Genomic DNA, 24,886 nt, shown 5'->3' with positions numbered 1-24,886 from the left:
ACATGGTTAACATTTGAGAAAGCATAGAGTTTGAAACATCCCCTTATCTAGCCATCTATTTCTGTATCGTGATTCGTGTAAGAACTTTTGTCTTTTTGTTAAAACAACATATGAACTTTAAACTTTGCATGACAAGAAAACATTTTTACTATAATGTGAGAAAAAACTTTCAGATTTTTTCAACCAAAATATATATACAAAATGAGATTTTTTACTCAAAAAAACTGATTTTGTATATTTATTTTGATGAAAAAATCTGTTTTTTTTCACATTGTACTAAGAATATTTTGTTGTCGTGTAAAGTTTGAAATTCATATGTTCTTTTGTGTGGAGGAAACAAAATAAAAATAAAAATTATATATAGTAAGTTAGTTGTGTAGCATAGATCTTACAGCGACATTGAAAGATAAGGATTATAGATGTTTGAAAGCCTATGCTTTAAAAATCCACGTTCAAAATTAAAAACATGGATGGTCAATTAATACTTGAAAATCCCATATGCTCGCATAGTACTCCATATATCTGAATGAAAGGTGCACGTTTATTAAGGAATGTCTGCTTAGGAAAACAAAAATATTCAAAGAACGGAGCGATAACAAATCGATTTTTTGAATAATTAATTATTGATCACAGTAGTATCCTCCGGGGCCGCCGTAGGCGACGTCGTTGCCTGGATGATGGAGATCTGGTCCAAGGTCCTTGACATCGTAGCACTTGTGATTAGTGACGATGTTGTTGACAGGGTCATCCACTTGGTCGCCGCCGTCGTTGTTGATGCCTAGGTAATAGGCGATAGAGGCGGCGTTGTTGGCCCCTGCCGAGCCGTACATGCCGCTGCCCATCCGCGTCATGGTGTGCCTGCCCCCCGGCCGCGTGTCCAGCACACGTCCGCCCATCTGGTTGTGGAAGCTCTCGATGAAGGGCATCGGGAAGAAGCTCGAGTCGAAGTAGCCGATGGCCACCTCGTTGATGGACAACCACCACACCGCCGGCCCGGTCTGCCTGTACAGCGCAACCGAGACGAAGTAGAGATCACCACCAACCTTGGATTCGCTGTCCCTGAATTTTGTCCCAAGTGCAAACTGTTTATTCGTCTGAATGAACCCGCAGTCATGATTCAAGCAGTGCGAATTCACGCCGCCGTCGTTCTGCATGCATATGTGGTGGGATCCTTCAGTTTCACAGTCCGCCCGGATAAGAAATGACTATATGCTATAGTTATGATTTTCCCAATCAAACTGTTTAAGTTTGTATACATAGTACTCCCTCCGTAAACTAATATAAGAGTGTTTAGATCACTAAAGTAATGATGTAAATGCTCTTATATTACTTTACAGAGAGAGTAGTATGGACTTACAGTGGCGTAGATGTACAGCCTAGGGTTATCGTCGCCCAGAACCGAAGGATACACCTGCAACGATGTGGTGGCTATCAAAATTTGTTTCGCTCCAGATAAAATTCACCACTACTTGGTCATTCGTGGGGAAAATGGACTCCCGATGAGCACTTACAGCCATTCCAACAGCTATTTGATTCTTGATGTCAGGCGGATCCGTGCCTGGGATGGGGACAAACTGCCTCTCGTGAGGACTAGCAATGCGGAGGTAATTCTTTGAGAATTCATTGGGCTCCACTTGTACTTTCCAGATGGGGATTGCAGCACTAGCTCCATGATATGGTCCGTTTACAGCATATGCAGCAGCTATCTGCAACCAAAGCATCCATTGTCAGTGACTCCAAAACTGCTGCTTAATATCCCAGCATCTTTTTCGAAAGCATCCACCAAGAGCTTTGTTGGTTTATATATTAATAGAGAACAAGATATCCCAACATGTGTATTAAGAACATTTCAATTGTTTAGGATAAATTTGACCACTTACTTCCACTTTTCCGTTCCCTTCATCTTGAACGCTCTCGTCAGTAGGATGAACGTATGAGAAGAAACGTAGACTCCGGTTAGCAACATCATCATCGATAGCAATAGGCTTCCTCCGAATCGGGATGGTTCCTTCTGGACAGCTACCACTTCTTCGCCATGTTTGCTCAGGAAGACTGTAGTTTCTTCCTTTAAGCTTATGCACTATTTTAGGAGGTTCCTTGGTTGGTTTAAACTGAAAATCATCCAACATATACAGTAGCATATCTTAGTGTGTTTTTTCATTTTCTCCGGCAGAACTAATCAAATGTATCATCTACCAGCCATCTATGATCTAGAAGTGAGCTAATAAAATTAACACTATGCATGTGTTGTTTTAGAAGTGAGCCATGACTATACTCTTCACTATAGCCTTATGCATAGAAATTAATAAATTATAAAAAAAGTACTCACATACTTATTTTCTATGAATACAAATCCTATAAACTTGAGGTATGTGTGGATATTGTTACATTAGAAATATTTAAAAGTAAGACAAAAAACCTGGATTTTGTGATCCCGAAGCAATGGATTCTTGAGGCTAGGTTGCTTGTAGATGTCAACACAGTCGATTATATCACCGCATTCGCTCTTTTACAAGAAAGCAAAGTAATATTTAGCACATGAAAATACTAAAAGATCAATCAATGGTTTACTGTAAATATTGGCCTTTATGATTATTGAAGGAAGAGAAGGAAGTCATGGTGGTTAGCAAATTCATCAAGTAACATAAAAATGTACCACTGGATGGATGTAAACTGCAAAGATCCACGAATTCGTCGTGTAATCCTTGAAAAGAAAACAATGCAATCACCTCAATGGTCTTGATAATATCATTGGGTTCAACATGTAACCCATGAATACACGTTGGCAACAGTCGAGACACTACAAACAATGCCAGAGACAAAGAAAGAAGGCTCATTCTTTGCGAAACAAGAAAACTGGATCTTGTATAAATTGGCTAGAAGAAGAAACTTTGAGGGTATATATAACTAGTAAATCCGTGCAATGCCGTTTGATATTAGACAATATATTAAATGCATGCGGATATTAGATACGGCATTATTTGCGTTTCATTTATTTCACTATCTTCTTAATTTATATTTTGTATGACACTACATGCATGCTAAACGTGTTGAGCGCTCGACATTGAAGCAACCTAAGACGTTGGATTGACCTAGTTTAGTGGCCGAGATTTGTTGGATCTAGCCATTTGGGTCTTCTTATATTGATACACATATAGATATAGATTTAGATGTGATTAGAATTATATTTATTTTTGTTATGACATTAACTGCACACTGAACGTGTTGAGTGCTCGACAATGGAGCAAGCTAATTAAGTCGTTGGATTGACCTGGATTGATGACGGAGATTTGTTGGATCTACCCCTTTGAATCTTTTTATATTGATACAGATACGGATATAGATGTTCAGATTCTTTTGAGTAGTCAAAAGAAATTTGTTACCTAAGTATATATGATGTCTAGATTTTTTTTGAGCAGTCAAAAGCAACTTCACGTTCACTCCAAATCATCATCTCATTCGTGAAATCTTCACCAACAACAATACATAGGAAAAATAAGGTAAATTGTGCATGTACACCTCTTACAGGATCCGGTTTAAGATCAAGGGCGAATCAAAGTATAGTGTAAATAATCAATGGTAGATTTGGAGCAAGAAGTGATTGCTTATGTGATCTTTTTCTTTTAGTACATAAAGATTATGAAATGTATCCCCACATATCGAAATATTCAATTATATATATCACAATGCAGGATGAAGTGTTACCAAATCTCCATGCATTAATATTATCCGCTATACATGTTAAATCAAATATTGATGCAATGGTTTAAATGAGAACAAGATTGATGTATTAACCAATTTGCACCATCTAAAAATGACACTCCTCCCATACACAAATATATGATGTTTTAGACATTTCATTATGAAGTACATACAGACTAAAACTAAGGCACAAACACATTAAAATATGTCTATATACAGCCGATTCAAAAATAAAGTTGGAACATCTTATATTTGTGAACGCAGGGAGTACCTACTACTTCATAAAACATTTATCACATCGGATACAAATATGAATCACCCCAGGACGTTGCAAGTATGAGGTGAAAACATAAGAGTATTAGCCTGACAAAATGTATAAAACTCTACATGAACCATCCGGTTGACAATGCACATACTTGCGTGAAATATCCATGTGAGCCTAGCATATATGTACCCCCCCCCCCCCCTCTAAAAAAAGAGTAATGAGTTAGTTGTTCATTGTGCATGATTGTGATTTGTGAAAGAGTTTTTTTAGAGTTAATATTACTCGAAGTCATAGAATTTACATCGCGTGTTCAGTTTGACGATAGAACTTTGAAAGTACGTTTTGTGGTCACCTAACTTGTCGTAACGTGTAAATACGGTCACAAAACGCGTTTGCGGGTGTATCTGTGTGTATAGCTCCACCTATCAGTGAGTGACTGCGCTCAGGCGAGATGCATTTTTGCACAAAACATCCTCGGATGTTCTTATTAGCAAAAAAAGGCGAGTACCGTTACACATTTTGACACAAACCCCTCATGTACTGCTGGTAGTTGTGAAAAAATTAACAGATAAAAGGGGCACCAGGTTTCAAACAATGGTCACATAGTTCGAAGACAAGCCAGTCCAGCGACTTCATCATTCACGTTATAAACGTCACACAGTTACATGTATTGAATCAGGGCGCGTGTGGAGCTTCAATAGCTGGAGATATTGCGGCACATTTGCATGCGCTATTTTTGTAATATATTTGTAAAATGTAAGTAACAATTTGAAGTTGAAATACTGTTGTGTTAACACAGAGATGACTAGTAACACATTCGTTCGTTACACGACACGTCTCATCGGTATACCTTTGAAGCGTGCGATTTGAAGCGGATCGGTTCGTAGCGGACGTCGTGGAAGTCGTGGTCGTTGTGGAAGTAGTCGTACACGGTCTCATCGATGGTAGTCGTTCTCTCGGCGTCGGTAGACGATCTTCGGTGTCGGGAGTCGAACACGGTTTCCAGGGGTCGTCGAGGACGTCGTGGTGCTCGGCGAATTTGTCGATGACTCACGGTGGCGGAGATGGTGCACGGGGCGACGGCAAGCGACAACAACACGGCTAGCGAAAGCAGACAACCGCCAACAACTAGCATCTAGCCTAGCAACAGCATCTAACAGCAACTAGCAGCAACTACATCGACAACATGCACATCGACCTGACAGCAGCAAGCAACAAGTATCTGCAGCAGCAGCAAGCTGCAAAGCAAGCAAATAGCAACAACAGCTATTAGCTAGCAAGCAGCAGCAAAACCTACCTAGCAGCAGCAACCTACAGCAGCGGCTACCAACTAGCAAGCTAGCAACAACAGCTAGCTACAGCATCAAAGCAACAGCAACAGCAACCTGCAACTACGGCCAGCAACAGCAAGCAGGCACAAATAGCAGCAAGCAACGGCAGCTAGCACGGCACGGCACAACAGCAACAACAAACTTGACAGCAGCAGCAGCAAAACGGCACAGCAACAACATTAGGCAGCAGCAACAAAATGCAACAACAGGGCAGCAATCGGCAAGCGCAACAGCAGGCAAGCGGCACTGCTCGTCAGCAACAAAAACGCAGCAGCGGCACAGCATGCAGCAGTTTCGCACAGCAACAGCAGCAGCAGGCAGCGACTCAAGCAACAGCAGCAGGCGCAGTAGCAAAAACGCAGCAGCGACAGGCAGGGGAACGGCGGCGCGGCGCTGCCGGAGGGCGCAGGCGGGCGAGGTCGAGGAGCAGCTGAGGCCGGCGGCGCGGGGGACCTCCGGTGACATCCGGCAGGGGGGCCCTCCTTGCGCAGGCGGTGGGCGGCCATGGCGGAGGCCGCGCGAGCTCGCAAAGGCATGCACGGGAACGGCGGCCAGCTCGGCAGGGGAGCAGCCCCCTGGTCGCGAGCAAGGGAGAACCGGGAGAGGGGGCCGCGGCACGGGGTTGTGGCGGCGCGCAGGGGAGCTGCGAGGCGGCGCAACGTGGGGCGCCAGAGGGGTGCGCGAGGGGCGAGGCGAGGCCATGGCGAGGTCGGCGGGGCAAGGGGAGGCCGGCGAGCGGCGGCGAGGGGAGGCCGGCGAGCAGGTGCTCGGCGCTGGCAGGAAGAGGGGAACGGGAGGAAAAGGAGAACGGGCAGAGAGGGAGGCGACGGCGCTCGGGGGGAACGAGGGAGAGGCGTAGCGGTTCGCTAGGGCAGGGGGCTTGGGTCCAGCTGGGCCTTGGCCTGCTCGGCTGGGCTCCCTCCCCCTAGCGTTTTTTTCCCTTAAAAAAACAAAAAGTTCCAACAAAATGAAAAAGGTTTTTTAACAAAATAGAAAAATGCTTTTGGCTCCCTTTGAAAAAAATATATACCCCAACTATAAAATAGCTTGGGCATTTTAAAACAAATAAAAATGAAACCCCTTTTTTTAAGAATTAAAATTAAAATCTTTTAAAGAATAAAATAAACCTCTTTTATTTAAAGAATAAAAATAAAAGCGCTTTAGAAGAGAAAAGAAAAATGATACGGATTTAAAATAAACAAAAGGAGAAAATAAAGAAAGCCCAAGGGGTTGCCTCCACATTTAGTAAAATGATTTTAAAAGAAGACGATTTTTAAAAGGGGTTAAAACGGAGCTTTAGCAAAACCACAAAAAAATGAAATAAGAGGGGAGAGGGGGAGCTACTATCGCTCTACGACTCGGTGATCACTCAAAGCACAACACTCAAAACCACACATGACAGACGATGCAAGATGCCATGCATGATGCGACGATGCAAACTAAATGATGATGCAACAAATAAAAATAAGCACACGACGGAAACGGAAATAAATGGGGAATCTTCTGAAACGTCGGTCTCGGGATGTCACATAGATGCACCACCTCCTTCGACATAGTCATAGCGTCGGTCCTATATGATCATATTGTTGCTGATATGACGTCTTTGTTATCTTTTTTCAGTTTTTTGTTTAGTTGTACTAGCAAAAATGCCCGTACGTTGCAACGGAAAACAAAAATATTACGTTATAGCTAAATAAGTATGGCTTAATACCCCGACATATGAGCATCCTCTATTTTTTCTACTTAACACGGTGACCCAGCATGTTGCCACTTATCTTTTCTCCCATCCTCGTTAATGATGATCGTGGTGTTTATGTGATCAAATTTTGTTGATTGATGTTCACTATCTTTTTTTCTGAAATGCAGTTTTCTCAATGTTGTTTTTTTTTTACTTCATAGACATTTTCTTCGAATTCAATGATATGTTTTGAATAAATGGTCATTTCAAAAATCATGAACATTTTATATGTACTTCATATACATGATTATGAATAATTTTATAACATGTGAACAATTTTTAAAAATCATCAATTTTTTAAACCATGAATGTTTTATTATTTCCTGAACATATGTTTCAATTCCCAAACATTCTATGGTTTCATGAACAATTATTTTCAGAACTAAAAAAATAGAATTTTTAAAAATCATGAATTAATTTAAAGAAGGACATAATAAATTAAAATAATAAAACATGGGCTGGCCCATGAACTCGTGTTTGCTGCTATAAAAAGAGAAAATCAGTGTTCATGTTTTGTCGGTTGATGTAAACTTATCTTTTGCCTAAAATGCATGGACAGTTTTTTATTCAGCGATGAAATTTTTTGTAAATGGGGAAAAAATTGGGAATTCGTAATTTTTTTAGTTTTTTTCAACATTTTTAAAAATTCATAGACATTTTGTGAATTATTTTATAATATGCAAACAATTTTTAAACCATCAACATTTTTTGAATCCGTGAACATTTTCTGCTTTTTTGAACCTTTGTTTTAATGTCCAAACGTTCTATGATTTCATGAACATTTTTTTTTCAAAACTAAAAAATTGGAATTTTGGAAAATCAGGAATTAATTTAAAGAAAAAAAATTAAAATAATAAAACATGGGCTGGTCCATTAACCCGTGTTTGCTGCTATACCAAGAAAAATAATAGGGATGAAAAAAGCTATGGCCACCAAGGATCGAACCTGGGTTTGCTCTCTGGAAGACACGGCCACCAGACCCGCGCGCGTTCATGACTCTTTTAAGTTCTCGTCGCTTAATAACCATACGCGACGACGACTCTGACAAAAAAGATCCGAACCGTTTTTTTTTACTTATAGGTGGCACAGTGGGTGATTTAAGCCAACTTCGAGGATAATTTTAATAACGAACGACAGAAGCAGTAGTTGCTTTATTTTTAGGAAAAGATGCATGTTATTTATACATAGGCTAGTTGTATCGGTTTAATGCTACATTTTGAGTCAATAAAAGTGCCCTTTATTAAAAAAGCTAGCAAGCAGCTTCCGGTCCGATCTGGTTGAATTGGATGCGCACCCGTTGTGCTTGTCCGCGACCGTGGAGGTCGCGCTGCCAAGGGCTGCCTCATCGGAGCTGCAGCTCGTGGGCTCCCGGCTCCAACGTGCTTTCCACCCCGGCCGTGGCGGCTGTGCTCGTCATCGCGTTCCGGCAGGGTGGTTGGAGGCAACTAGCTGGCTATGCCTGGCCACGGAGATTCCAAGGGCGAGCTTCTTTGTGCCTTCTCGTCATTGGCCACGGAGGTCGTCACGGGAGATAACGATGTGGTCATGTTGGACGCGTTCGGGGCATCAGGTCTGAATCCAGCAGTGGCACGTGACTACTCCCTCTGTATCGGAATATAAGTTGGTGCTACTGACAATGAAGCAACGGTTAGGAAGGATAGGCTAGCCTCGGGAGAGTTGGCCATGGATGAGTGTGCTAGCACCGAAGATCGCTATATGGACGATCGTCGCCGGAGCCATATCTCATTGTGCGATAAATCTGCTGGCGGTGTCGATTTGCACAACATTGTTAGCGACAGAGGAGCAGATAACAGTAGCAGCACCGACGGTGGCCTTAACTTGTCATTGCGGCAGGGATGGGGGTGGCGGCCCTGAACGACCATTGCAAGGAGATTAAGAGCATCTATAGCTCGACGCTTCAAACCGGAAGCATCTATTTGACGCAGTTTGCGTCAAAAAGTCGTCCCTTCATACAGGATGCACGCGACTGGCCTGACCCATTGAACTCGCACGAGTGGTCGGTCAAAAAATGGGTGAAAGTATGCTTTCATGTTAATCTCCTTACAGATGTTAAGTCCTGTTCGCATCATGCTAGCCACCCCATCCACTAAGCTTTCATGACAAATGTGTGGCCCAAAGTAAAATGAACTAAAACATCAGCGTAAATTGAGGATTACATAAAAGCCGCAAACACTTTTTTTCAAATTACAAATACTTTTTTGCAAACACTAATCAATTTTAAAATACCAAAGATATTTTGAAACTACGAATAAATTTTAAATTCCCCAATTTTTCTAAAATTTGTTGAGAAACAATTTGAATTTTTTTCATCTTTTGAAAATCCAAACAATTATCTATATGCATTTTTTTATTTTTTCCATAAATTGTTTTTGTAAAAGGTGAATAATTTTCCAAATTCTAGATCATAATTTGAAAACGCCAACATTATTTTAATTTGTGAACATAATTTGGAAATGGGTACAGTTTTCGAAATGCAGCACAATATGTTGAATCTGAGAAAATATTAAAAATCCTCAAGATTTTATGTACACGTGAAGAAAAATTGAATATGGAAACATTTTTTTAAAACATGAACAAATTTTTAAATTGTACGACATTTTTAGAAAACACAAACATTTTTTTAATTGGTGAACTTATTTTGAAAACAGGTCAAACTTTTGAGATGAAGAACTCAATTTTGAACATGAGAACAATTTTAAATCACAAATAGTTTATGTATATGTGAAAAAAAAGAAAATGGAAACATTGCTTAAAACTTATTTTCTTCTAAAAACACGAAAAAATTAAGTTGCAGAAAACTTATTGAAAATGCAAACATTTTATGATTTCTTCATTAAATTTCAAAATGGGTACAACTGTCAAATGCAGAACAAAGAAAATTTTATATGCGAAAACATTTAAAAATGGAAACATTTTAAAATTTTGTGAGTAAAATTTGGAAAATAAGAAAATTTTCTGAAAATATCATATTTTTAATACTTGAACAAAATGGATAACCGTGAAAGTTTTATTACTTTGCAAACAAATTTTGAAAACGGGTACATATTTATAATTATTTGGACAATTTTGGAAAATGGGAACATTTTCTAAAATCCCTGCACAATTTTCAATTTGTGAAAAAATATATAACGCGGATATTTTTTGAATTTTGAGGAAAATTTGTAACATGAATAAATATGAATTTTACAATAAATTTTGAAAACAGGAAAATTTGTAACATGAATAAATTATGAATTTTGAAAACAGAAACAGCCTAAAACCGAACATTTTCTAGTTTGTGAACAAATTTCAAAAGATGAACACTTTTTTAAATTTTGAACATTATTTGAAAATAAGCGAAGAATTTTTCAAATTCTAAACTTTTATGAAATTTCTGATTAAAAACTTGAAAACAGAAGCATTTTCCAAAAAAAGACAAAATCTGAAATTTAATTTTTAAAGAAATTCTAAAACATTCGTTGGAAAGATACAAATATTCAAAAAGAAAGCGCAAGAAGAAAGAAAAAAAGAAAGAGAAAATAAAAATTAAAAGAAGATTGAAAAGGGAAAAAGAAAAAGAAATATAAAAAGAAAAACGGGTTCAGGGACCTTCTAGAACGTTCCCAAAACAAAAAAAAGGTTAGGAACATCGTAGAAGGTTCCCAAAACTGATATGGTTCGAATGCTTAACAAGCCGGTCCACGTGCGAGCGCTCCGTAGATAGGGTGTGCAGAGCCCGGACTATTTTGCCGAAGAGAGCGACAAATATGATTTTCCCCTCAAACCCGTCTCAAACGTCCACACAAGCTGCCCCGTCACTGACCGCTCACGGAAAATCGACCCAGACGAACTTCTTAAACGGCTCTCAAACACTCGGGCTGGCCGACACCCCTCATATCTAGCCCAAATATGAGAAGGATATGAGGGAGCCTGGGCGTGCCCAGACACGCTCGTCATATCGGACTCGACAGCTCGACCCCATCACAAATTGCCCCCAAATTCTCCAAACCATTCATCCTCCTCCTCCGGCCATCCTCCATCATTTCCCGCGCCCGACCCCTCGCTGCCCGACATCCTTGCTCTCCGTCCTCACCATCTGTCCCGATACACCACCCTGATGTCTTCCAGCATGTCCCCGACCGCCGCGACGGAGACGCAACCCGTCTCGTCAGTCGGCGCCCCTTCCTATATGTCGTCTTGCAAGCTAGAGAACGCCACATGTAAGATGCGTTGTCGCAGACATCAACACAGGGAGGTAGAGTTATCGGCGCAAGTCGATGGGGCACCGTCAACGAGATGTCTCCGCCGGCACGCCAGCCTTCCCACAACCCATCCATTGAAGCGTCGATGCGGATTGTGCCATCCGGCACCATTGGGACCGAGGAGGATGTGATAGCCAGCTGAGCCATTCCAGAGAGCTTTTCGGCCACACAGAAGCCGTCAGTCGTTGAATGTGGGTCACCACAGCTCGCTCGGGAGCGGATGAGCACGGGCACCGGCACCACCGGGTTGCACTCCACATGTTCGATGGAATGATCGAACAAGACCGGTTCAATATTTTGCATAGATTACTAGTTCGCACATGATGAATTCTTGCAAACCATGATCACGTAGGAGGCTTATGTGACAAGCATGATTAATGACAATGAAGATCCGGCCAAAATGGAATATAACATGGAGGAGACCATCGCATTTGTAGTTGGGGCAACGGCCGATGCCAATCCGAGAAAGAAGAAGAAGAAGAGAAGCAAGACGGCTAATGCAAGAGCTCCGACTTTCACAAAATGTGAGGACATCTCATTGGTCAAATCTTGGTTGGAGGCAACATTGGATCCAACAAACGGCACCGAGCAGAAAGGGGATACGTATTGGAAGAAGATTTGATGTGCTTCTTACTTACTCCCTCTGTACCAAAATGTAGGTAGCTGACGCATGACGACCGCGTCCCGACCAGGTGAAATGGTGCATAATGACTATAACACCCCCGCTTAAATTTGAATATGTGTCGTCTTCTACCTTCGCCCCTCACCTCCACGTCTGCCCCCGCCCCCACCTCCGCTCCCTCCCTTGCCCTCCGCCTCCGGCCCCACCCAGGCCCCCACCTCTGGCCCCGCCTTGGCCCCCATCTCCGACTGCGCACAGATCCAAGCCCAGGTGCTCCTCCTCTCCTCTACTAGATCTGAGAACCTTGGAGCTCCAGGCGCTCCTCCTCTCCACCTCCAGGCCTAGGCACGTGTGTCCTAGAGTTTCTGTTGCAGATGGTGCTGCATGCCCAGGTGGAGGCTATTCCTGAAGCTGTTGTTGGGTCGGTTGCTGCCCAGGTTCATCTCATCAACCTGAATTTGGCAAATTCAGTACTGCATCAATACTCTTGACAGTATCACAATTTGACAGTATCAAATGAAATTGGAAGTAATGTGAATTTTACTGATAACATAATTGTTTCTACTGGATTTAGGACATACTAGAGTAAGAAATCAGGTGCTGCTGCCGCTGAAGTACTCGCCACTGCACAGGAGCTGCTCCAGCTGCAGTTGTCAATTTGGCAACATCAGAGATTAGAGAAGAGTCAATATGACATCAGCAGCGACAGCAGTTTGCCAGCAGCAACAATCATCAATGAAATCAGTTTGACAGCATCAATAGCAGTAGAGCAGTACTAAGAAGCATCAATTTGACATGGCAGCATCAGTAGTTTGACACCAGTACCAGTAGCTGTTAGCAGCAATACTCCAACAACAATACTCCTGTACTAGTGGACCAGTTTGATAATAGCAAGAAGATGGAGAACATGGTTGTGCCATACCTTAACCATACTCCACCTGCAGGTGAAATGGATGAAGATCCGGTAGTTGAAATTGATGAAGATGCGGTACTTCAAATGGATGAGGTATTGTCTGTCCCTTTTTCATTTGATCACTTGATCACTTGATCACTTGGTCACTTGATCCTTTGATCACTTAGATCATTTTCACTTGATCATTTCGTCACTTGTTTAGTAGTGGTGTTTCATTTGACCATTTAATCATCATTTATTTATTGTATTCCTTTGTGCAGGTGTTGAGCAAACAGTTTAGAAAAAGGGACAGCCTTGATGACAAGCAAAAGTATGCTGCTTATGTTGCATTACACATGCTGTGTATGAGTAGAGGTGGCAAATTTAACAGAGATGATAAGAAAAAGATTGATGATCAGATCACTTGCTTGGCAATTCGGATGCAGCCCACAGGCGGAGGACACGGTAGGGCGAGGTCAGGCGCCCTCCCTAACTTCATTTAGCACATAACATTTTGTACTGGTAGTCTAGTACGTTGTATCGCTGCATACGAATGCATCCTGTCGTGCTCTCGTGGATACATCGCTTAATGGCTGAGAAGAAAAGAAAAAGAAGAAAAAGAGGGCCTTGTTGAAATTTGGAGGTGGGCTTTAGGCCCATTAGAGAATTTCAGAAAAATCTCCAAGGGTCCATGTAGGTGGTGGCATGACAAGGTGGTGGGAGTTTAGTCCCACCCCGCTAGTGGAGGAGAGTTTGGACCCCTTTATAATGGTCTCTCTTCCACATGCTATTGGAGAGTGAGAAGAGAAGGTGCCCTCGTGCACTCCTCCTCCGCCGCCCGCCTCGTCACGACGTGCCGCGCCGCGGGTTGCGGGAATGAGCCGAGCTCATACCTACGCGCTTATTTTTGCCGGTCAGGAACGGAGAGTACGTAACGGACAAGGCACGATCCGAGACGTCGGATCGTGGCTGTTCTCTCCACCCAGCCGCCTTTATAAGCACGCGATCGCCTACCCTAGCCGTCACGAGAATCAGATCACATCTGCCTCACGCGTTCGTTCCTTGAACTGCTGCTGCCGCCGGCGACTCCGTCCCGTTTACCGCGTACACGGTCGACGGGAGAGCAGGCCTCCGAAACCTCGCCTCTCCGGTTCCTGTACGGGAGAGGGGCGATTAGGTTTTTGGGGAGCGATCACGCGACTGCTCGCCTTCGTCCATCTGCTTCGTCTACGTCTGCGTCGCCCTCGTCATCGCCATGTCTTCACCAAACGAAGCTGATCGTCTCCGCGAGGAAGCCGAGAAGAAGACGGCAGAGGATACTGCCGCCGCCGCTGCTGCTGCTACGGCCAACTGGCCGATTGGAGGGTATGACTCGTTTATCCTTATGTTCGTATTTATCCTAGCAGTACTACTTGTTTGCATAGATGTATCCACTATATGCGTAGTATGTGCTAGGTTAGCTCAAGATCAGTATGTCATTAGTCTAGTCAATGCCATGGTAGTTATTGTTTCATGGATTAATATACTCGGAAAATTGCCTATTTACTCAACAGGCCTCTCGCTCGTGAGCCTTGGGCTGAGTTACTTGGTCAAAACAAATTGACCGAATCGTAACGAGGCATCATTGATTGATAGTACTTGTCAAGTACCAAAACGAAGAGTCGTAGACCACAACCATCATGCACGGCCTGCACCATAGGCGCGATCAGACTGCAGACGAACAACAGCAGAAGCAAAGGATAGACAGGGCTCAACCATGGGCGTAGGCACTTGCGCAAACGGCGGTCCAACGGCTTTGCCGGTGGCCAGCGGGCCGCTGCGATTGTTGCTAGTGAAGGTTTTGCCGTACCTTAAACTTTTTTCCATACTCCGCCACTGATGCAGCCCCACCACAAAAGTCAGAATTCTTTTTCTTATCAAAGCTGTTAAAAAAAATCTGCCTAGTTTTTGAGAATGAATCTACTTTGAATAGTTAGTTTTGTTGATCATCTTTCTTGATTGCAAACTACTCGGCCAATTAATTTTGTTGAATCCTTTAATTTAAGGACAACGCTAGGGAGGGACGCCGCACCTTCGTCTTGCCGTGCGGCGGCTCACTTAATCACATTCCAATGTAAAAATTAACCTCCTGTTAATCACCCATTACATATCTCTCTCATGCATGTATGCGTGCAATGATATCATTATGTGAAAACTGCTACATGGATGTAATGATGTCACCAAGATTCCTTTTGATTTTGAAATTTAAAAAGTTTTATCTACAAAACCGTTAATTCAATCCATGATCCGCTTTCACCATTGACTTTCTCTCGACGAGTTCTTCGAAACTAGATCCCATGTCGACATGTTTCGTCAACTATTTTTTTCATCCATACTTGTCACATTTTTTGACCCCACTTGCCATATTATTAACCACTTACTTGCCTGAAAAATTAACTTAATTGACACTTTTAATGTTTTTTCGTATAAATCATGTAACAGTTTTCATTATACATGATATAAAAGCATTGTCATAGGTTGTGTTTGTCAATTTAAATATGCAAACTTGTCATATTTACATACAACTTTGCCAAAAAAACTATTTTGTGTGTTTGTTAGTTTAACTATGTCAAGTTATCATATTTATAAACGATGATCAAAAAAGATTTTTTGTGGTCACCGATTTTAAATATGTTGAGTTGTCATATTTTTGCGCGTAATCGTCTAAAAAAATTTATTTGTGCTTGTCATTTTGATTATATCTAGATGTCATATTTATACGCAGTTTTTAAAAAAATTGGCGATTAAGTTATTTTTTATCAGACAAGTAAGGAGTGCGGACGTTTGGAGCTCGGCCTCCATGGAGGCCGAAATTTTTGAATAATTCAAAACTCAAACTTTTTGGTTTCAAAAAAATCTGAAAAAAAATATGGAAGTAAAGAAGGATGTTATGCGTATGTGTGCAAAAATTTAGGATGAAATACCTTGAAATACGATCTGCACAAAAAAGACAAATTCATGACCTGAAATGATGAATAGTGTCATGTGTAAAAAAGCCTCAGATTTGTCTTTTTTGCACAGCCCTCATTTCAATGTATTTTTTTCTGAAAATTTACACACATGTGTGTTACGCCTTCACTTATCCCTGTATTTTTTTTCATAATTTTTTGAAATGTAAAAATATGAATTTTCATGAAATTTGAATTTCAAATTTAAAGGTCTTCATGGAGCTCGGCCACCAAAAGCAATTTCCGACAAGTAAGTCCTTACTAATATGACAAGTAAGTACAGCAAATATGGTAAGTACGAGCAAAAAAAATGAGTTGTCAAACCATGTCGACATGGGATCTAGTTTTGAAGATTTCATCGAAACAAAGTCAACGGCGAAAACGAATCATCGATCGAATTAACGGTTTAAGAGATAAAAGTTTTTGAATTCCGATCATTTAAAACGAATCTCATAACATCATTGCATGCATGCATGCATGAGAAGAAAGGATGCAAGCCGCTGCACGGAATGTCCATCATGCGGCATTTCTAAATAGAATTTTCCTTTATTTAATTGTATCATGTCATTGATTTTTCATTTCCTTTAAAAGTTTGCCCCGTGTAAGTTTAAATCCTAGACCCAGCACTGGTCAACTGACTGTCACCCCACCTTGCTCAGCCCCCAGCGCCCGCACCCGAACCTTCATATCCTCACCTCCGCTTGGTGTCGTTGCCGCCTGTGGCTCGGTTCAGACCACGCCATATCACCTTGGCTCTGCTCCATGACCACGATTCACGAAAGGATCGTGCAGTTTATGACTCAATTGTGGTTTGGCAAAATTTGCATTTGCCTCAACTTTAACACAAACGTTAGAATATAGACTTGATTGAAGAAATATCATGTCATCTGAAGATTATTATTCCGTTAGCAGTTTCACAAGCTTGAGCAAGTTCTGATCTGACGACCCTCCCTCTGCGATGCTCGTACAGGCCGCGTCCTTCCATATCGCGGCCCTAGCCTTTATCCCCTCGTCACCCAGCAGCTGCGCGACTTTGTTCTTGATCTCCTCCTTGGTGACGACCCCTCTCTCGTCGGCGTGGATCTTGACGCCGGTGCCCCACACGTTGCAGATGTAGCTCTGGTTGCAGAACTGGTCGGCGAAGTAAGGCCAGCACAAGAACGGCACGCCGTGTCGCAGCCCTTCCATGGTGGAGTTCCACCCGCAGTGCGACACGAAGCAGGCGACGGAGGGGTGCGAGAGCACGCGCTGCTGTGGCGCCCAGCCCACGACCAGCCCTTTGCCCTCCACGCGGCGCTTGAATGCGTCGAGCCAATCTTCTCCGATTCCGGTGGTGAAGTTCGTCCGGACCGTCCACAGGAAGGGCCGGCCGGTGAGCTCCAGCCCATCGGCGAGCTCCAGGAACCGCGCCGCGTCGAAGACGGTGAAGCTCCCAAACGCCACGTAGATGACAGAGCCGCGGGCCTGCGCGTCGAGCCAGGGGAGGCAGGCCGAGTCTTCTTGCCAGAGTTGGCCGGCAGACCTCGACGCAGCCGGCGCTTCCAGGGGTCCGACGGGCAGCGCGTTGGGGACGAGATCCAGCTCCTCCGACTCGATCTGCTCGAACGTGTTACAGATGATGGCGGCGGCCAGCGGTATCATCGGGTGGGTCTTCTGCAAGATCTGAATGATCACCCTACGTCTGTCCGGCAAGCTGCTCAGGCAGACCCATGGCAACTCAGCTGCCTCGATCGGCGGCATCTTGGGGCTCAGCTGGATCGTCACGTTCCTCTTCACGTTCGCTGCATATCATACAAGCACTGGATCTTTCAGTTACTTAACAACGACACAAAGCACAGCGTTGTAGTACTTGACATGGTTTCTACTCACCACATTCGTCGAGGACGCCATCGTCGATCAGCTTGGGCACGTGCAGCCGGAGAGCGAACACCGCGGCCGAGAAAGTCGAGAACAGGGCGACGCGGACGCCCGTCGTGGCGGCGAGCTCCATCACCCAGCACATGGACACATCGGCGATCACCCACTTGGTCTTCCTGGACCGGATCATGTCTTTGAGGGGGGCGAGCATGGCCGCCGGCAAGCCTCTACCCACGGTGGCAATGTCCGTGCGGTCGCCGTCGGGGCCCATGCCGTCCGGGAGCGAGACCATGTGGATGCCGCCGGGGTCAACGGCTCCTCTCTCGGCGCCCATGGCCTTGATGGCGCGGTCGTGGTTGTATTCCGTGTTCACGAAGTCCACCTCGATCCCGTGGCCGACGAGCCGGTGGGAGAGCTCCATGAGGGGCATGACATGGCCCTGTGCAGGGAAGGGAAGCACCATGACGTGAGGCTGGGGATCAGGAGGAGCAGCCATTGATGCGACCTACTGGCTACTACCCAGCTTGCAACTTGCAAGGCTGTAGTACATTTTATTCGAAAGGTAGGACGACCACCGAGCTTTTTCTAGTAGTAGCTTCGTGGTTCGCATGTGCTACTTGGAATATTATAATATAAGTACGGCAGCTTGTTTGTATGGCGCTATCACTGCACGACAGCTTGAGATAGATATGGAACCTTTCTAATTTGCCACTTCTTATGCATACACACAGCGAACTGAATTTGCCGATGGAAGGTGCCTATCAAGGCCAGCCCTATTTGATTCTTTGATGTCAGCCTCTCGCGGGGATAAGATAAACGGCGTCTCATCCCGCGTGAGGACTAGCAATAAGGACAAACTGTCTGCATCTGTTAGGACCCGGGCTGTCCCAACGTGTTTTGTAATCCAACACGATACTTTAGGCTCCGCTTGGTTCCTTGTTTTGGGCCTCAATACACGTGTAAACTTGTATCCCTATAGAAAGAAACCGGATTGGCATCCGTACGTGCTTGTTATCTCGTTTTGGGGCTGTAACTTTTACACTGATTTTATAGCTTACACTTGTATTAAACCAGTATATGATACGGACCAGCGCTCGTCGTTTTTTCCCCACCTCACCTCTCGCTCGAAACCTTGTGGCCCTCACGTCGCCGCCCTATCCTCCTGTTGGCCTCGGCCTCACCTGCGCTCCCGCCAGGTCCCGTCGCGCAGCCGTCCTCAAGCTCGAGCGCCAGGACCACCTCACCCCGAACCTCGCCAAAGATGCCCACCGGAACCCGGGTCACGTCGCCGCCCTCCTCCTCCTGCCGACCTCGGCCTCCCTTGCGCTCCCGCCAAGCCGACCCTGCATCCCTCTCCTCCTCTCACGGTTTCTCTCCCCTCCCATGGTTTGCAGGGGAAGCCCATCCCCGCCCGGAGCCATACATCGTCGTCCAAGCTTCATCCGTCGTTGTTGTTGCCCGGATCCGGCCGCGCCGGCTCGGATCCCGCCATCCCCGGCAACATCCACGCGTCTCCCCCCTCCCCCCCCCCCTCGCTCGACATACGGATATGTAATCCAAGGTGGCAAAAAAAACAACATTCCAAGCGGAGGCTAGAAGCGGGATGAAAATACAAGTGTAAAATGTTACAAGGGTGGCAAAGAAACAACATTCCAAACGGAGCCTTAATTGTCCGCGGACCGGCCCGTACGTTCATTTTCCTGTAAACACAGAGGGGAGAAGCTTTGCATGTGTCCGGACCATCTCACATACACAGACAGACCCAAAACCCTCCTCGCCCTCCCACGCCCTTTCCCGCCAGAAGTGGTTCGTGCACATCCATGCCGATCGAGGGCGCCATCCTCGTTTTCATCCGGCCTAGACGTTTTCACACATCGCAATGAAGTTAAACACACGCGCCGGCCAAGAGCGCCGCACACGCTGCGTCCCGGTCTCCACACCTATTTAATGTCGGAGTGACATGAGAGGATGGGAGGAGTATCTACCACATTCAAACAACAATCTACATGTTCACCTGCCGGCATTAAACATACATATCGGCCGAGAAACCAACTCCAGCACCTGTATTCCACACACCGTGCTGCTTGGCCTGACAGACATCCTCTATTTAAATGAGGCCACTCCCATCACAAAGTGCACCACGTCATGTCCGCTCAACATCCTCCTCTCGTGTACCACACCCGCCACGACCACGAGCAGTATGGCATTGTGGGAGAGCCTCTCGACAAAGCAAAATCACAAGGTGGATGCCCATGTTGTTGGTTGGTAGAGCCGTCGTGCTAGGCGGATAGAGGCCGGCATGCCGGTCAACTCCCTGGATGTATCTGAAGGCAGCGCGACTATGGAAACGTGTTCAGACGATGACTCGGTACCAGAGCTCGCATTGGTCCATCCTTGCTTAACCACGGAGCAGGCGTAGGCACACATCAACGACGCCATGGCAGAGGAGCAGCCGGCGCTACCACCGATGTTGGTGTTCCAGCAGACAGGCCGAGCCCATAGTGGTTTCAAAAGTGTGGCCCGCACAAAGGTCAAAAATCTGAGGGGTCCCAATTTATTTATGTAGGCCCAGTATAGAAAAAACTAACTGCTACTGGGCCTGGTGGCATCGGAGTGGGCTGGAGATCTCAGAGTCTAGGCGATCAACGACCGATAGAACGAACTTCTCGTGATCCCGATCTGGACGGGATTCCCCACCAAAAAAAGGGTACATGCCTCTCAAAATAAGAAAAAAAGGCTACCGGTGTTCGTGGCTAAAGGAAGTTATTGATCGTGGCTATAGGATCGGGGCATCGGGCAACATAATCGATTGTGGTTACAGGAAGTCGCCTTGACGCCTCATATCATCACTCGTCGCCTCGTTTTGTCATCTTGGCCAAGCCCTCGCCTTGAAAAGCAGCCGGCCCTAGCGACTTCTGAGTTTGCCCTCGTCTCCTTACCTCGTCCCTCGTCTTAGATCGAGCCGTCCTCGCCTCGCCCCTCGTCATTACTCATTATATCAAGTCGTCGTTGCCTTCCTCGCCTCTTCTAAATCTCTCAAATTTCAGACTCGTCGACATCGACTTGTCGAATTGACCGGTGACTGTCTCCTCCAGCCTCCAAGTATGATTTTTTTACGTGTCAAATTGTTATGTAAGACATTATATTATATATTATAATATTTTTGCGAGATATATATACATTATAATATATCATCAGTTTATTTTTTATGAGATAGGGCCTTACTTTTTAGTTTCGCACAAGGCCCTCGATTTTGCAGGCCCGGCCCTGCGCGCAAGAGGAGCAATGGTACAACCTCTTCCTTCTCGAGCAGCACCAGTTGGAGGAGGTGTAAATCTATGGCAAGCACGCGAGCGAGGAAGTTTTGGCGGCCATGGCAGCGGAGAAGTGTAACTTCATCGTCGAGAAATGGGCAATCTACGAGGCCGCGCGAAAGTATTCAGTTTTACCCGTCTTCCGGCGAGTTGTGAAATAATATCCGCATTGTCCTTTAGTCTGTGAAGTTTGATCTTTCTCTAACTATGGTGAAATTGAACAAACTGTTAGCACTTCTTTAACATCCAAAATCGCAGATTGCCAAAACATTGAAAACCCCACCATCTCGTTATCAAGATCACAAATATGTAAATTCTTTGCGAGCAACAAGAACATCGGGTAACATATTTCATCAGCTACCCGCATAAATAATTTTCAGCAATATGTCTCATCTACCACAAAATTATATTATTCAATACCCATACATCTCTATGTATTCTAGATCGTAACCTGCATCTATGCATAGCACGACTCATGATGTCGTTGTAGGGGAATGTGACACAAAACAAAAAATTCCGGTACTCCGAGCACACCCAGGATCACTATGAAGATGCATAAAAGGTTTTGGATCTGATCATTACCGACTCGTAACCAGTGGAAGTAGAGTCTATGAAGATTGGCGGTGCAAATCCGAGTAGCTAAGATTTACAACCTACCAACCGCAAGGATGTTCTCTCTCGTCAGCTCCTTGGACATGCCCTTTGGGAGGGATCCGGACAGTCCCTCGGGGGTTCTCACGGATAGCCCTTCGGGAGGCACTCACAGAATCTCGAACGGTCACTCGGACAGCCCTTAGGGAGGTACTCTCAAGCTAAAATCAAAACTACGATCTCTCTACGGGGTTGCACATGTATAGTGTTAGTTCTCCTGCAGGGCTTCATCGTGAAGAACTAGTTCCTGCGAGAACCGAGACGACATTTCAGCTCTACGAAACTATTTCGGTGGAAGGGAGAGAGACAGCCAGATCATGCATTGCATTTGTATGTGAGTCGCAATGAGTGTGGAGATATCCTCTCCACCTCTGTTTATAGGAAAACCAAGCGGTATGGTTGGCACAAAAAATTACCAAAATACCCACACTTTATGTCACACATAAAAGGCATAAAAAGATGGCAAGTGGAGCTCCATGGAGGAGCACCACCCTTGGTTGTCCAAACCCTTGTGGGGTCCCCAAAAAAGGGGTTCCCAGCCTTCCATGCCATCCATAGAACTTCTCGGAAGATCCCCTTTAGATATTTCCCCCAAAAGCAACCAATCAATGCTTTTCACTATTCATCGAAACATTTTTCTACGTTTGAAAAATTTCGAAACTTTTTCTGTAGGCCTAGAACATTTCCAGTGCCCACTAAAATAAATCTGGACGCGTTCCAAAATTTGCAAATCAATGATTTTCTTGAGCAAAAAGCAACCAAGACATTTCCGGCAGGAATGGAACATTTTCGGTTTTCAGTGTGAAATTTTTTCAAAAGTCCCTAGAACAATCTTGGCACTTCCAAAAACTTCTAGATGTATGTCACAAACCTTTTTGGCTTAATGGTCACTCCAAAACAACCTTTTGGTTTTGCCAGAATCCCGGAATTTTTCTTGTGTTTTCTCTGGTACCTTTCCGTTTTCTCCAAAACTTTTCCGACGACTTTCTCTCAGACTCCATGTCTAGTATAAAGCACATAGATAACCGTTAAGTGTGTGTGTGACCCTATAGGTTCGGTGAAGTATAGACATGACCCGAAACACTTTCGATCAATGATCAATATCATAACTATGGACACCCATATTGATCCCTATGCCCACACAAATGAATATTCGAGCGAACCTGTAGTTTGCCGTGTGATATTCTTATTGCTTCGTGATATGATACAAACACCCGAGGTGAGACTTGTGGGCATCCTCATGGATCAACAACTTGTACAATATGCCAGTTACCTCGTTATCGCTTTTCTTTCTTTCTCGTATACGTGTTTCGGCATCCCTGTGATCGAATCACATTGTGTCTGGCCATACGATGACCGATACCGTAACACCAAGAGGGCCCTAAGAATATCTCTGCATTGTCAGAGGACAAAATACCAAACTTGAGCTACCATGTTACTTGTCATATTTTTCTGTGAACCCGTAAGCAGTCGTAATAGCCACCTTGTTACAAACGACGTTTAACAAACCCCAAAGTTCATGAAGCAAGCATCTAGGAACTCGATACTCTCATGGTCTAAGGAATTATGCAAACGTTAACTTTATTTGTATTATAAACCATTTACTTGTGATGACTGTATCTCAGAGCATAACATCAGTTTGGGTCGATTCAAGACAAATGTTCTTCTAACATTGTGCCCTCAAAATTGTCGGCGTAGTCTTGCCCATGACCAGGAAAACAATGATAACCTTGCAATACTTGAGCAAGTCTTAGAGGCATAACTAGGAAAACATTTTACCGTTTATTATACCACACGTGCACATGAGTTTCCCTCAAAGCCTCATGGTTATTGTAGACTCGGGAATCATTGCAGTTACAGCATGGAACATAAACATTCATTACAAAATTGAAGATAGAGAATAACTATTAGTATTGTCTCTAGGCCATATATCCTACAACCACTACACTACAGAGTCACCTACACCATTTCGGCGAGAACCCAATCGTATAGTGAGTTTGTAGAAGAAAGGGCAACTTGACTTTAGCGCTGGCTTTTCCGAAGTCGATGTTTAAGGTGACCACCCTCAACTTTCCCCGGTGAATCCCATGTGCAATTTTAGGCACCAAAATCAACCATCAAATATGTTCTGACCTTGCATCAAACTAGTTTTAGTGGGGTGTTCCCCATGGTCTGTCACCCTGTACAGTCACTTAGATCAAACATTTGTAAAAAACTGGCATTTAGGTGACAAATCGATTGATATTGTTGAATAAGATTTCCTTCCTTGGTGTTGGCTATGAGGATAATTATCCAAAGGTTTGACGATGTCAAAGTCTTTTGTATGCAGATTGTTGAACAACTGAACAAGTCCACCATAATAATGTACCTAAAAGTTTGATAAAATCCACTAGAAAGGCATCGATGCCACAACTTTTGTGCTCCGTATGAAAGATCACATCGTGAATTTCCTCCTCCGAGAATGGAGCAGTTTAAAACTCATTTTCCGCCTCTAAGATCTAGGGGATGTCAATAGGTATAGTGATATAACAAGAAAAATGCTCCCATCTTGTGGTCCAAGTATTCACTGTTTTAGTAATGAACTCTTTGAGTATGATGTTCCCCTAGATTTAGACCTCATTCTAGTTGAGCACGAAGATACATTTATTTCGGTGTCTACGATTATTATTTTTGCTCCGTGACAATCGGTGTCTACCATTGGCCAACATATGAAAGTATTTCGTATTATCGTCTTCTTGTACGATGTGTGCCTTAGAGCATTTATACCATTTGATTTATGCATCTCATAAAAGGCGGGCAATATGCTCATTTAATTATCATTGTTGCACAACTTTTCTATCCATTAAATGCCTCAGCTCCTCAATCTCGTCTAGGTTGTTAGTCACGGTGGACAACCTCAATTTTCCTTTTTCTTTTTGAGACATTTTCTTTTGGTATAGATCAGTGGTATGCGCGGCACACATCATAGGAATAATTGCATTATGCCCGCCCTAGAATTGCAATGTTGAATCGATGTTGTGCTTGGTTGCTGCCTCACCCAAACTTTCTTAAGCAAGTCAGATATATTGTCATTACTAAGGCTTCTTCCAATGCTCCACCTTATACAGTTGCTAAGACTGCCACGTACACAAAAAATCTGATGTGGCATGGTATTTAAGAGAAAAGAGACGGATGTGATGACCCTAGAAAGAAATGATGCCAATCGCGTGAACATAGGCAAAATACATAAATAAAAAAAAGCCTATCAATACATGAAGAAACTTTA

General features: G+C 44.0%; 2 protein-coding genes across 2 annotated transcripts; both read right to left on the bottom strand.

Moving 5' to 3' along the window:
• Positions 1 to 523: 523 nt before the first annotated feature.
• LOC123452309 lies at positions 524 to 2,882 on the bottom strand. Its single transcript, XM_045128951.1, has 6 exons — positions 2,730 to 2,882; positions 2,420 to 2,506; positions 1,881 to 2,111; positions 1,512 to 1,706; positions 1,358 to 1,411; positions 524 to 1,148 (listed from the first exon to the last, which is right to left on the bottom strand). Exons 1-6 carry the CDS (start codon positions 2,835 to 2,837, stop codon positions 621 to 623), a joined length of 1,203 nt encoding a protein of 400 aa, XP_044984886.1. The 5' UTR covers positions 2,838 to 2,882; the 3' UTR covers positions 524 to 620.
• Positions 2,883 to 16,633: 13,751 nt separating this feature from the next.
• LOC123452307 (UDP-glycosyltransferase 83A1-like) lies at positions 16,634 to 18,268 on the bottom strand. The gene is made up of 2 exons (XM_045128949.1): positions 17,669 to 18,268; positions 16,634 to 17,580 (listed from the first exon to the last, which is right to left on the bottom strand). Exons 1-2 carry the CDS (start codon positions 18,150 to 18,152, stop codon positions 16,697 to 16,699), a joined length of 1,368 nt encoding a protein of 455 aa, XP_044984884.1. The 5' UTR covers positions 18,153 to 18,268; the 3' UTR covers positions 16,634 to 16,696.
• Positions 18,269 to 24,886: the final 6,618 nt, after the last annotated feature.

Source organism: Hordeum vulgare, chromosome 5H (genome assembly GCF_904849725.1).
Source record: "Hordeum vulgare subsp. vulgare chromosome 5H, MorexV3_pseudomolecules_assembly, whole genome shotgun sequence".
NCBI lineage: Eukaryota > Viridiplantae > Streptophyta > Magnoliopsida > Poales > Poaceae > Hordeum > Hordeum vulgare.
This window is presented reverse-complemented; position numbering and strand designations above follow the sequence as displayed.